This window comes from Nerophis ophidion, linkage group LG04, assembly GCF_033978795.1.
Source record: "Nerophis ophidion isolate RoL-2023_Sa linkage group LG04, RoL_Noph_v1.0, whole genome shotgun sequence".
NCBI lineage: Eukaryota > Metazoa > Chordata > Actinopteri > Syngnathiformes > Syngnathidae > Nerophis > Nerophis ophidion.
Window position 1 is genome coordinate 52,032,203 of NC_084614.1, and position 14,795 is coordinate 52,046,997.

Genomic DNA, 14,795 nt, shown 5'->3' on the forward strand with positions numbered 1-14,795 from the left:
ATTTGTTAGTTTAAACTGCTGGGTTCAAGTTGAAATACTGCATTACACTTTGAGCATTGATTGCATATACTGTGTTAGACCAGTTTAAAGCAAACGTAAAAGTTTAAAGCTTAAGTTAAAATGAATGGTTTAAGCTAAAAGATTTAAAGTCAAACCTTATGGTTTAATTTTATGTAGAAAGTTTTGAACATTATTCAGAGGTTTAAAGGATAAATTCATGTTTAACTCTTGCTAAAAGTTAAAACATCATGTAGAAAGTTTCAAAATGTTATTCAGAGGATTAAAACCATTTGTAAAACATGGTTTAAACTACCTGTGTAATTAGTTTAACATCTGTTTCTGTGGTTTAAAGGTTTACAACCTGCTGATTATTTGAAGATCAACTAAAATGAAACCAACATTGCTTCAAGTTGGAAAATAAAAAGTTGATCAATTGGAAATCGTGAGTAGATTGTTTCATTAGTCTTAATAGCTAGCAGTGTACTTTTTTTTTTTTTTTTTTTTCAAAATGTGTACATTTGAGTTCAATTGACTAAATTATACTTTTAAAATAAGAAAATTATACGTATATAAATACTTAAAAAAATCTCATTCTCCAAAGAAAATAAATTAACTCAAACCCAATAATAAAGTTAATAGTCAATTAAAAAATACTAAATAATACATTTGAGAGGGTGGATTAAGCCTTAAAAACTGTATAACTGCTATGCTTTAATAAAACTACAACTTCAGCCAGTCGGAGTTATGAATCATTCTGACGTATGGACTACAACTAAAATTTAGACTTAAAACTTAGACATCCTTTTGTCTTTCAATTTCGAACTTTACAATACGGTTAATTAAATTGTGTTGCATTAGTTCATGTTAGTGCAGGGTAAAAGAGCAATAAGGTGCAGCTATAGATTACTGTACGGATAAATATATTGCACTGTTGCATATGCATCTACGTTGATGGATATGTCATATTGTCTTTATATTCCAGAAGTTAATCCATTTCTGGGGGGAATTGAGGGGATTATTTTAATGCGTTCAAGAGTCCCACGGCCTGAGGAAAGAAGCTGTTACAGAACCTAGAGCAAGGGTCACCAACCTTTTTGAAACCAAGGGCTGCTTATTGGGTACTGATTAATGCGAAGGGCTACCAGTTTGATAGACACTTAAATAAATTGCCAGAAATAGCCAATTTGCTCAATTTACCTTTAATAAATGAATATGTATGTATGTATGTATGTGTGTGTATGTATATATATAAAAATGGGTATTTCTGTCTGTCATTCCATCGCACATTATGGAAGTTGTTGTTTTTTTTTATAGAGAATAAATGATGAAAAAAAACAATTGAACGGTATAAAAGAGGAGAAAACAAAAAAAAAGAATTTAATTTTGAAACAGTTTTTCAATTTCGACTCTTTTAAAATTCAAAATTTAACTGAAAAAAATATGAGGGAAAAACTAGCTAATTCAAATCTTTTTGAAAAAATTAAAAAAAGAATTTATGGAACATAATTAGTAACTTTTCCTGATTAAGATTAATTTTAGAATTTTGATGACATGTTTTAAATAGGTTAAAATCCAATCTGCACTGTTAGAATATATAACAAATTGGACCAAGCTATATTTCTAACAAAGGCAAATCATTATTTTTTCTTCTAGATATACCAGAACAAAAATTTTAAAAGAAATTCAAAAGACTTTGAAATAAGATTTAAATTTGATTCTACAGATTTTCTAGATTTGCCAGAAATTTGTTTTTGAATTTTAATCATGTTTGAAGAAATATTTCACAAATATTCTTTGTCGAAAAAACTGAAGCTAAAATGAAGAATTAAATTAAAATGTATTTATTATTCTTTACAATAAATAAAAAAAGTACACTAACATTGACTTAAATTGTTTGGAAATAAGGGGAAGGAATTTAAAAGGTATGTTTAAAATCCTAAAATCATTTTTAATTTAAGGTTGTATTTTTTCTCTAAAATTGTCTTTCTGAAAGTTATAAGAAGCAAAGTAAAAAAAAAAAAAAATTTATGTAAACAAGTGAAGACCAAGTCTTTAAAATATTTTCTTGGATTTTCAAATTCTGTTTGAGTTTTGACTCTCTTAGAATTAAAAATGTCGAGCATAGCGAGACCAGCTTGCTAGTAAATACATTTGAATTTAAAAAAAAAGAGGCAGCTCACTGGAAAGTGCTGCTATTTGAGCTATTTTTAGAACAGGCCAGCGGGCTACTCATCCGGTCCTTACGGGCGACCTGGTGCCCTCAGGCACCGTGTTGGTGCCTGAATCGGTGACAAAGGGCAGCCCTGGAGTCCAACCCTCACTGGAAATGTGTCCGACTTATTGCTGGCAATGCGGACCAACCTCTGACACTGACCATACAGGGAGCGGACCGCCACAATAAGACAGTCTGGTACCCCATACTCTGAGTATGGTGTAGGAGCTTGTGTTAACTCCGGGCACTGCCATCTTGCACTGAGGTCAGTGAGTACAGGCCTTCAGTTTCATGACTGTTTACGGTGTAGTTTGTCACTAAAGGCATTACAACTGTGAAAGAACACGTATATATATATATATATATATATATATATATATATATATATATATATATATATATATATATATATATATATATATATATATATATATATATATATATATATATATATATATATATATATATACACAAATAACTTGGCAAAAAATGGTTAAATAACTGAAAATGTTTTATATTCTAGTTTGTTCAAAATAGCCACCCTTTGCACTGATTACTGCTTTGCACACTCTTGGCATTCTCTCGATGAGCTTCAAGAGGTAGTCACCTGAAATTGTTTTCCAACAGTCTTGTAGTTCCCAGAGGTGTTTAGCACTTGTTGGCCCCTTTGCCTTCACTCTGCGGTCCAGCTCACCCCAAACCATCTCGATTTCTCAAAGTAATGATGGCCACTTGTTTTTCTTTAGGTAGCTGATTGGTTTTTGCCATAATATGAATTTTATCAGTTGTCCAATAGGGCTGTCGACTGTGTAGTAACCTGACTTCTGCACAACACAACTGATGGTCCCAACCCTTATTGATAAAGCAAAAAATTGCACTAATCAACCCTGACAAGGCACATCTGATGTGAAAACCATTTCAAGTGGCTACCTCCTGAATCCAATTGAGAGAATACCAAGAGTGTACTAAGCGGTAATCAGAGCAAAGGGTGGCTATTTTGAAGAAACTAGAATATAAAACATGTTTTCAGTTTTTCACCTTTTTTAAGTACATAACTCCACGTGCTCATTCATAGTTTTGATGGCTTCAGTGACAATCTCCAATTATCCATGAAAATAAAAAAAACTCATTGAATGAGAAGCTGTTTCCAAACTTTTGGCCTATACTGTGTATATACAGTTGTGGTCAAAGTGTTACATACACTTGTAAAGAACATGTCGTGGCTGTCTTGAGTTTGCAATAATTTTTACACCTCTTATTTTATTGTGATTGGAGCACATACTTGTTGGTCACAAAAAACATTCATGAAGTTTGGTTCTTTTATGAATTTATTATGGATCTACTGAAAATGTGACAATCTGCTAGGTCAAACGTATACATACAGCAATGTTAATATATGCTTACATGTCCCTTGGCAAATTTCACTGCAATAAGGCGCTTTTGGTAGCCATCCACAAGATTGTGATTGAATTTTTTGACCACTCCTTTTGACAAAATTGGTGCAGTTCAGCTAAATGTTTTCCTGACATGGACTTGTTTCTTTAGCATTGTCCACACGTTTAAGTCAGGACTTTGGGAAGGCCTTTTCTAAAACCTTAATTCTAGCCTAATTTAGCTATTCATTTACCACTTTTGATGTGTGTTTGGGTTTGTTGTCCTGTTGGAACACCTAACTGCGCCCAAGACCCTACGTCCGTGCTGATGATTTTAGGTTGTCCTGAAGAATTTGGAGGTAATCCTCATTTTTCATTATCCCATTTACTCTGTAAAGCACCAGTTCGATTGGCAGCTAAACAACCCTAGAGCATAATACTACCATCACCATGCTTGACGGTAGGGTGGTGTTCCTGCGATTAAAGGCCTCACCTTTACTTCCCCAAACACTTTGCTGGGTATTGTGGCCAAACAGTTAAATTTTAGTTTCATCTGACATCACATGGACAAAAATAAATGATAAATGATAAATGGGTTGTACTTGTATAGCGCTTTTCTACCTTCAAGGTACTCAAAGCGCTTTGACACTACTTCCACATTTACTCATTCACACACACATTCACACACTGATGGAGGGAGCTGTAATGCAAGGCGCCAACCAGCCCCCATTAGGAGCAAGGGTGAAGTGTCTTGCTCAGGACACAACGGACGTGACGAGGTTGGTACTAGGTGGGATTTGAACCCGGGACCCTCGGGTTGCGCACGGCCACTCTCCCACTGCGCCACGCCGTGGACAAAAATAAGACCTTCTGGAGGCAAGTTCAGTCTATTTTCAAAGTAAAATAAAATGTAAACCAATTATTTTAATACTTGTTTGACCAAAAATCCACAAATATGTGTACTGAATTGCAGATCCTTTTTGTCTGTGATTATGTCACAGCGCATGCGCAGTCCTGCATGCCTTTTGCTGCGAGCTGGAGGCCTGCACCAAGGCCACGCCCCTGTCCAGCTGCAAGCGATCTGTATTCAACGCATTTGGGACTAATGAGGACAGGCAGCATAAAGGCCAGCAGACCCGAGGATCAGGGCCAGAACGTAGTTACTTCCCGTAGTAAGCATCCCGTCTCTAGCTTCCCTCCCGCGTACTTGATCTGTGTCTTCCCAGTTCCTGTGTCATATGCCGCTTGTCTTCCCGCGGATCTTTCTGTCTCCCGTGATAGAGCTGTGTGCCTCGACTCCCCTTTGGACATTGGAATGCCATACTCGACTCCCGGCTTGGACACGGACCTCGTTGCTTCTCTCCAACCACTGACCGCTTGCTTGCCCACAGACAGCCTTCTTGCCTTGACCCCTTTGGTCTGGCGACAAATTCGCTCAACACTCACGGTAACACACAACAGTTAATTCCACACTTAGTCACACACCATACGCACTCTTGGATTTCACACTCCATTCCCATGTTTAATATTGTTTTGTTATATAATTATTACATAGCGCTTATTACGCCCCCTTGTGGTCTGTGCTGTCTACCCTCTAAATTTGGTCTAAATTTCAGGTTTTACATTCAAGCGATGAAAAAAAAAAAAAAATAGCTCTGGGCACCAAGCTGACTGCAATGTCCAGATATATGGCTCTTCCTCGGGGTAAAGAGAGAGGCAGAACACGGACGTCGCTCAACATAACACAAATGTATATTTTTACTGTCACCCCAGATTGGCACGTCTGCTTTTAGCTGTTTTTAAATAAATAAATAAAGCTAAACTTCAATTTTAAAGTCGCTCTTTCCGCGCCGCATAGAGTCGACGTCTGGAAAATAATTTTCCGAGTTGAGTGCGCAAAGGATCTTGGTATATGAAAGGATGCGAAGTGTGTACGGATGCAACATTTCTGCTAATGGGAGAAAAGGACACATGTCGGACGCTTGGAACTTTTTTTAATCGGGACAACCTTCGCGCACCGCGATGACAGCAACCCACAAATGCGCACTGCAAAGGATGCAGCTCTTTGGTAATATCAGAGGAAATAGAACAATGGTGAGGCATCTCTGTGAGAATCAGAGCAGCGCCAGAGGCTTGAAACAGAAATGTGTTCACAAGGTGGGATGACGAGAACAATAGAGGCAAGAATAACTAGGAAAAAATTACAGTAGATCATGTTTCAAGGCCACCAGGTAGAGAGATTTAAAAATATTGTATTATGTAGCAGGTTACATAATGTGCTGCTTGTGCGGAAAACACCAGTGCTGAATTGTGTTGGAGGGTGCTGATGGTATGATTGTGTGATAGTATGAGGCTGTAATGGTGTGATGGAATGATCAGAGTTGGGTAGTGTATCCAAAAGTTGTACTCAGGTAAGAGGATGGCTTCTTTAAAATAATGACTCAAGTAACAGTAAAAAGTAGTCCTCAAAATAATTACTTGAGAAAGATTAAGTATTGCATGAAAAAACTGCTCAAGTATTTAGGGACTTGGGAGTAACTTCTGATTCATTTAATAGTCATTTTTAATGGTTCTTGAACTGTGTGTGTGTGTGTGTGTGTGTGACATAACAATCATAAACAATTTAGTGCAGCATGTTTTCTCTAGTTGAATGTAGAATTTTTGTAGACTGAAATGTGAACAATTCAGATGATAGCACCCTATATAAATGTTGTTTTTACTTGCTTGAATGTGTTTGAATGACACCTATGGTTGTTAGGATCACCAGACACATACACAAATATCACTTTTTTTCTTTTTGGGGAACATTCTGACACTTGTAAACAAGTGCGGTGCTACCTGCTACCCAAGAATGTACAACAATTGTTCTCAACAAAAGAAAATCTAAGACAAAAATCAAATTCAAAACATTTGTATCAGGGCTGTGAATCTTTGGGTGTCCCACGATTCGACTCAATATCGATTTTTGGGGTCATGATTCAATAATATATAGATTTATTTCGATTCAAAAACGATGTTTTTCCGATTCAAATCGATTCTGTATTCATTCAATACATAGGATTTCAGCAGGATCTACCCCAGTCTGCTGACATGCTAGCAGAGTAGTAGATTTTTGTAAAAAGCTTTTATAATTGTAAAGGACAATGTTTTATCAACTGACTGCAATAATGTAAATTTGTTAACTATTAAACGAACCAAAAATATGACTTATTTTATCTTTGTGAAAATATTGAACACAGTATGTTGTCAAGCTTATGAGACTCTATGCAAGTCTAAGCCACTGTGACACATTTAAAAAAAATTTATAAACGTCTAATGATGTCAATGAGGGATTTTTAATCACTGCTATGCTGAAATTATAACTAATATTGATACTGTTGTTGATATTCATTTTTGTTTCACTACTTTTGGTTTGTTCTGTGTCATGTTTGTGTCTCCTCTCAATTGCTCTGTTTAATGCAGTTCTGAGTGTTGCTGGGTCAGGTTTGGTTTTGGAATTGGATTGCATTGTTATGGTATTGCTGTTTAGTGGTTTGTTGGATTGATTAAAAAAATAATAATAAATAAAAAAATAAAAACTTTTAAATAAAAAAAAATCGATTTTTTAAAAATTAGAATCTATTTACCTAAAAAAAAATCGATTTTTTAAAAATTAGAATCTATTGACGTCATGGTAAACTACCGACCGGTGTCTCACCTTCCCTTTATTTCAAAAATCCTCGAAAAAATTGTTGCGTAGCAGTTAAATGAACACTTAACGTCTAACAATCTATGTGAAACCTTTCAATCCGGTTTCAGGGCAAATAACTCCACGGAGACAGCCCTCGCAAAAATGACTAATGATCTATTGCTAACGATGGATTCTGATGCGTCATCTATGTTGCTGCTCCTCGATCTTAGCACTGCTTTCGATACCGTCGATCATAATATTTTATTAGAACGTATCAAAACACAAATTGGTATGTCAGACTTAGCCCTGTCTTGGTTTAACTCTTATCTTACTGATAGGATGCAGTGTGTCTCCCATAACAATGTGACCTCGGACTACGTTAAGGTAACGTGTGGAGTTCCCCAGGGTTCGGTCCTTGGCCCTGCACTCTTCAGCATCTACATGCTGCCGCTAGGTGATATCATATGCAAATACGGTGTTAGCTTTCACTGTTATGCTGATGACACCCAACTCTACATGCCCCTAAAGCTGACCAACACGCCGGATTGTAGTCAGATGGAGGCGTGTCTTAATGAAATTAAACAATGGATGTCCGCTAACTTTTTGCAACTCAACGCCAAAAAAACGGAAATGCTGATTATCGGTCCTGCTAGACACCAAACTCTATTTAATAATACAACTCTAACATTTGACAACCAAACAATTAAACAAGGCGACACGGTAAATAATCTGGGTATTATCTTCGACCCAACTCTCTCCTTTGAGGCACACATTAAAAGCGTTACTAAAACGGCCTTCTTTCATCTCCGTAATATCGCTAAAATTCGCTCCATTCTGTCCACTAAAGACGCTGAGATCATTATCCATGCGTTTGTTACGTCTCGCCTCGATTACTGTAACGTATTATTTTCGGGTCTCCCCATGTCTAGCATTAAAAGATTACAGTTGGTACAAAATGCGGCTGCTAGACTTTTGACAAGAACAAGAAAGTTTGATCACATTACGCCTGTACTGGCTCACCTGCACTGGCTTCCTGTGCACTAAAGATGTGACTTTAAGGTTTTACGACTTACGTATAAAATACTACACGGTCTAGCTCCATCCTATCTTGCCGATTGTATTGTACCATATGTCCCGGCAAGAAATCTGCGTTCAAAGGACTCCGGCTTATTAGTGATTCCCGAAGCCCAAAAAAAGTCTGCGGGCTATAGAGCTTTTTCATTTCGGGCTCCAGTACTCTGGAATGCCCTCCCGGTAACAGTTCGAGATTCCACCTCAGTAGAAGCATTTAAGTCTCACCTTAAAACTCATTTGTATACTCTAGCCTTTAAATAGACTCCCTTTTTAGACCAGTTGATCTGCAGTTTCTTTTCTTTTTCTTCTATGTCCCACTCTCCTTTGTGGAGGGGGTCCGATCCGGTGGCCATGTACTGCTTGCCTGTGTATCGGCTGGGGACATCTCTGCGCTGCTGATCCGCCTCCGCTTGGGATGGTTTCCTGCTGGCTCCGCTGTGAACGGGACTCTCGCTGCTGTGTTGGATCCGCTTTGGACTGGACTCTCGCGACTGTGTTGGATCCATTATGGATCGAACTTTCACAGTATCATGTTAGACCCGCTCGACATCCATTGCTTTCCTCCTCTCCAAGGTTCTCATAGTCATCATTGTCACCGACGTCCCACTGGGTCATTATTGTCACCGATGTCCCACTGGGTGTGAGTTTTCCTTGCCCTTATGTGGGCCTACCGAGGATGTCGTAGTGGTTTGTGCAGCCCTTTGAGACACTAGTGATTTAGGGCTATATAAGTAAACATTGATTGATTGATTGATTGATTGATATTCTGAATTGCACAACATAAACGATTCGATTCGTATTCGAATCGATTTTTTTCCCCACACCGCTAATTTGTATGCACGTACGACACTTAAAACTTAGAATTCACTATAGAATGTGGAAATGGAAAAGGTGTAGGATTAAATAAGCCTTACTTCTTCTTACTCTGTTTTGGATATGTTGTAAGGAGAAATATGAATTTGCTAGTTCTATGATGTTTATCATTTTAAAGCATAGGCATATGCCCTAAAATACTCTAAAGCCCCCCAAAATAATTTGTTTATTTTTTTACAAAAAAATTCAGGAAACAATTATAAAAATATGCAGGAATATGAGTGTGAATAAATAGTATAAACTGTCATTATTCACTATGATTATAAATCATTTCAACACCCTTTGTCAACACCTAATTAGCCAATCCAATCCGTTCCATCCTGCATTACTATACTAAAAATATAGGCCATGTTTTCGCTGTTAACTTAGCAAGGTCGAGCCAGACTGCAGTAGTATTAAGACGATGTTCAATGTGTTCACAACACTTCAGAGCAGAATTTCCAATTCAGATTTGTTTTGTCAGACCTGATCTTTTTATGAAATCGTTCCCATTACAAAAAGTATGTGTCCAGACTCAAATGTGAATGCAAACTGACCCGAATACAGACATGTCATGACGTCGCACGTCCTGTAGCGTTTATGGAAGTAGACATGCTTTAATTCTAGTCATCCCAGTACTGGCACATTTCTTGCGATTTCAAGGATTCTGTGCAAAGTCAACATTTTCTGAACCGCTGAGAGGATTGTGAAAGAAGATTTTCCCCAAAGTTTGGGGGACATTTGCCTCGTTTGCTGTGAAAACCGTGTTGGCGATCAGTGGTGCAACATTGATTGACGTGAGTTCCTAAAACATTATTTTTGCCTATTTTGCTAAATTGTCAACTAAAATATTTTCTATCCATCAATTTTGGTGAATAATGATGAATAATAATTATTCGCCATTATGCGACCACATAAGTCCCATCATAACACTTTCTAATTGATTTGTATTATAAAACTCATAATGTCTATACTATTGCTGACAGAAAAAATAACATCCATACCGTATGATAAGCAAATCACATTTAGCAGCTTTGCAGTAAAGGTGTGCTACTTAAACATAATTGATATAGTTTAATAGCCTTAGTGTTATTTTACAGTAGTGTTTTGGAGGCTCTGAAGATTGCATGCGCTGACGGACTCATAGTCAAAAAGGTGGGGTTTTATAGCTGTTTTTTTATCTTCATGTTTATAGTTTTCACCATAACTGGCAGGTTATCGCTATCACCCATCCAGTGTTCTGAAAACTACTTCTGTAAAGTACTTTTATAAAATACTTTCAATTACTTTACCAAAAAGTAATTTAATTACTAACATGATTACTCTTTAATAAATGTAATTACTAAGGAAAGTAATTTATACAGTACTTAAAAAAAAATAAATAAAAAAAAAAATAAAAAAATAAAAAAAAAGTTAAATACATGGCATATGCATTTGAGAGCTGTTAAATATAAGAAACCAGTGTGTGGAGTATGTGTTGTCCTATGTTTGGAGCATCTCATGCTTACTAAATTTGACCGAAGCTCTCTTACACTTACACTTTATACCAGGGGTCACCAACATGGTGCCCGCGGGCACCAGGTAGCCCGTAAGGACCAGATGAGTAGCCCGCTGGCCTGTTCTAAAAATAACTCAAATAGCAGCACTTACCAGTGAGCTGTCTCTATTTTTTAAAATTTTATTTCATTACCAGAAGCTGGTCTCGCTTTGCTCGACATTTTTAATTCTCAGATAGACAAAACTCAAATAGAATTTGAAAATCCAAGGAAATATTTTAAAGACTTGGTCTTCGCTTGTTTAAATAAATTCATAATTTTTTTTACTTTGCTTCTTCTAACTTTCAGAAAGACAATTTTTGAGAAAAAATACAACCTTAAAAATGATTTTAGGATTTTTAAACACATACCTTTCTACCTTTTTAAATTCCTTCTTCTTTCCTGACAATCTAAATCAGTGTTCAAGTATTTTTTTTAATCTATTGTAAAGAATAATAAATACATTTTAATTTAATTCTTCATTTTAGCTTCTGTTTTTTCGACGAATATTTGTGAAATATTTCTTCAAACTTGTGATTAAAATTTAAAAAAAATTACTCGGAAATCTGTAGAATCAAATTTAAATCTTATTTCAACCTATTTAAAACATGTCATCAAAATTCTAAAATTAATCTTAAGAAAAATTACTAATGTTCCATTCATTTTTTTTTTTTTTTTTTTTTTCAAAAAGATTCGAATTAGCTAGTTTTTCTCCATTTTTTTCGGTGGAATTTTGAATTTTAAAGAGTCAATTAAAGATAAACTATGTTTGAAAATGTATTTATCTTTTTTTTTCATGTTTTCTCCTCTTTTAAACCGTTCAATTGTTTTTTCCATCATTTATTCTTTACAAAAAACCTTCTGTAAAAGGGAAAAACATGTACGACGGAATGACAGACAGAAACACCTATTTTTATATATATGTGTATGTATGCATATATATATATATATATATATATATTTGTTTATTAAAGGTAAATTGAGCAAATTGGCTATTTTTGGCAATTTAAGTGTATCAAACTGGTAACCCTTCACATTAATCAGTACCCAAGAAGTAGCTATTTGTTTCAAAAAGGTTGGTGACCCTTGCTTTAAACCATTTAGGTAAAATCAGTGTTTGTTTTGTAATTCTAATACAGTGCCAAAAAGTTGTGTGCGAACAGATATTGCCAGGGCAACAAGTTTTTTGCTCACATTAACAAACCCCCTGGGGGCTAAGCCCCTCCTGTTCTTCAAACGTAGTGACCCTCCTGTACTAAATGTATGCATGTAAAAGTAAATTGATGCCATACTATACCATACACGACATGACAATTACTTGATGCCAGCAAAGTTATTGAGTTCATTGTTCATTGTATGTTTAATCAATTGATTTATTGAGGAGCCTTGCTGGTGTTACAGGAAGAAACTTTGGAACCTTTTTACACCTTTCGGCTTAAAAAGACTGTCTTTGCAAATTGGAAGGTGCTGTAATGAAATTAAATAAAACAATAATGACGAAAAATATAATATAATGGGAGGACATACAATATAATAATTGAGACAAATACAGTGGGGCAAAAAAGTATTTAGTCAGCCACCGATTGTGCAAGTTCTCCCACTTAAAATGATGACAGAGGTCTGTAATTTTCATCATAGGTACACTTCAACTGTGAGAGACAGAATGTGATTTTAAAAAAAATCCAGGAATTCACATTGTAGGAATTTTAAAGAATTTATTTGTAAATTATGGTGGAAAATAAGTATTTGGTCAACCATTCAACGCTCTCACTGATGGAAGGAGGTTTTGGTTCAAAATCTCACGATACATGGCCCCATTCATTCTTTCCTTAACCTGGATCAATCGTCCTGTCCCTTCAGCAGGAAAAACAACCCCATGTTTCCACCACCATGCTTCACAGTAGGTGTGGTGTTCTTGGGATGCAACTTAGTATTCTTCTTCCTCCAAACACGACAAGTTGAGTTTATACCAAAAAGTTCTGTTTTGGTTTCATCTGACCACATGACATTCTCCCAATCCTCTGCTGTATCATCCATGTATCCATTTTGGTATAAACTCAACTCGTCGTGTTTGGAGGAAGAAGAATACTGAGTTGCATCCCAAGAACACCATACCTACTGTGAAGCATGGGGGTGGGAAACATGTTGTTTTGTGGCTGTTTTTCTGCTAAGGGGACAGGATGATTGATCCGTGTTAAGGAAAGAATGAATAGGGCCCTGTATCGTGAGATTTTGAGCCAAAATTTCCTTCCATAAGTGAGAACTTTGAATGGTCTTCCAAATACTTACTTTCAACCATAATTTACAAATAAATTATTTAAAATTCCTAAAATATGAATTCCTGGATTTTTTTTTTCCACATTCTGTCTCTTACAGTTGAAGTGTACCTATGATGAAAATTACAGACCTCTGTCATCATTTTAAGTGGGAGCACTTGCACAATTGGTGGCTGACTAAATACTTTTTTGCCCCACTGTATGTGTATTATACGCATTGAAAAGATACTACGAGAGCAATGTTTTTTCCAATTTTGGTGAGGTTTCCTTAAAACTGTTATCGATGTTTGACATGCAGCTAATGCATCTGGCAAAATATTATGAATCAATGATTGATTTTATATTATACAGTGATTCCTGACCACAGTGCCACGACAGTGTCACCAGGTGAGTGTCAGGAAATGATCCAGTTTCACTTACAGCCGGAAAATTATCATTTATTACATTTATTCATAAATGTAATTGGTCATCGATTCATGGCAGTGACATACAGTAACAGGCAAAACAATGAAATCCATTTATCCATCCATTTTCTGCAGCTTGTCCCTTTGGGGGTTGCGGGGGGTGCTGAACCCTATCTCAGCTGCGTTCAGGCGGAAAGCGGTGTACACCCTGACAAGTCGCCACCTCATCACATGGCCAACAAGATAGACAACATTCCCACTCACATCCACACACTAGGGACCGTTTAGTGTTGCCAATCAACCTATCCCCAGGTGCATGTTTTTGGCGGTGGGAATGAAATCCATCCATCCATTCTCTACCGCTTATTCCCTTTGGGGTCGCGGTTGCCAATCAACCTATCCCCAGGTGCATGTCTTTGGAAGTGGGAGGATGCAAACTCCACACAGAAAGATCCCGAGCCCGGGATTTAACCCAGGACTACTCAGGACCTTCGTATTGTGAGGCAGACGCACTAATCCCTCTTTTACCGTGCTGCCGGAATGAAATCCTTCAGTTAAAAATAAATCAAACTGTTTAAACCCTTACCTGAGAATCGGATATGGACACACGTTTAGACTCCACTGTCGGCCTTTGAGCTACCCGGGGAGAGATGTGTGTGTAGCCCCCTGCAGAGGATAGGTAAGTGCCTCGTTCCTGCAGAGAGGACTTCCTGCCGGTCAACTGAGGACGTGATGGCTGAGCTCCTCCATATCTCAGAGAACCGCTGAGTTCTTTTGTAGCCATGGCGGCCATGATGTCTGCGAGACTGCTGGTTTGTTCCTCAGATGTGGACTCCAGCTTCTCTAAAGTGGACTCGCTGCTCACCGCCATGGCAGAAAGAGGGGTGGGCTCAAAGAAGATGGTAGGGAGAGCAAAGTTAGCCACCCAAAAGCTCCAACTTGAAGTGGACCCACTGGTTGTTTTGCAATCAACTTGTGCTGTAAAGCCAAAGAAAAGAGGAAACAGGCAAGGTAATCAATAATTAGACAGTAATATGGACATCACAATTTCATAATGTTTTCAATATAATTCTCTCCTTTCTGACTATAATACACCAACATTACTCTGAATTATACTGGCACACAGATTACATATTGTTTGGTTTAAAAAAATATATTTTCTTTATTCATCTTATACACCTTATGCAATGTATCGTGTGACAGTGGTTTATAAAATACGAGTTGCTCCTACAAAACAAAGTGGAGGATTATATGATGAAAAAGGACAGAAAAACTGAAGTTTTATACAAAGTTGTGAAGAAAGATAATATTTAAATTGATTTGCTTTTGTTTGATGGTAAACATGTTCTGTTATGTAGAAAATGCATTTGCGGTAAAGGTCACATGTTTACCTGACATT

The 14,795-nt window shown here is 36.8% G+C and overlaps 1 protein-coding gene across 5 annotated transcripts in view; it reads right to left on the bottom strand.

The window, feature by feature from the left end:
- The window catches only part of camkk1a (calcium/calmodulin-dependent protein kinase kinase 1, alpha a), a 202,275-nt gene that overhangs the window by 142,795 nt on the left and 44,685 nt on the right, over window positions 1-14,795 (bottom strand). For 4 of the 5 annotated variants that reach the window (XM_061898329.1, XM_061898325.1, XM_061898326.1 and 1 more), the window contains one exon: window positions 13,983-14,374. In XM_061898329.1, coding sequence (XP_061754313.1) covers window positions 13,983-14,267 — 285 coding nt within the window. In that variant the 5' untranslated portion in view covers window positions 14,268-14,374. The remainder of the gene's footprint in view (window positions 1-13,982; window positions 14,375-14,795) is intronic. The other variant, XM_061898327.1, reaches the window with a different exon arrangement.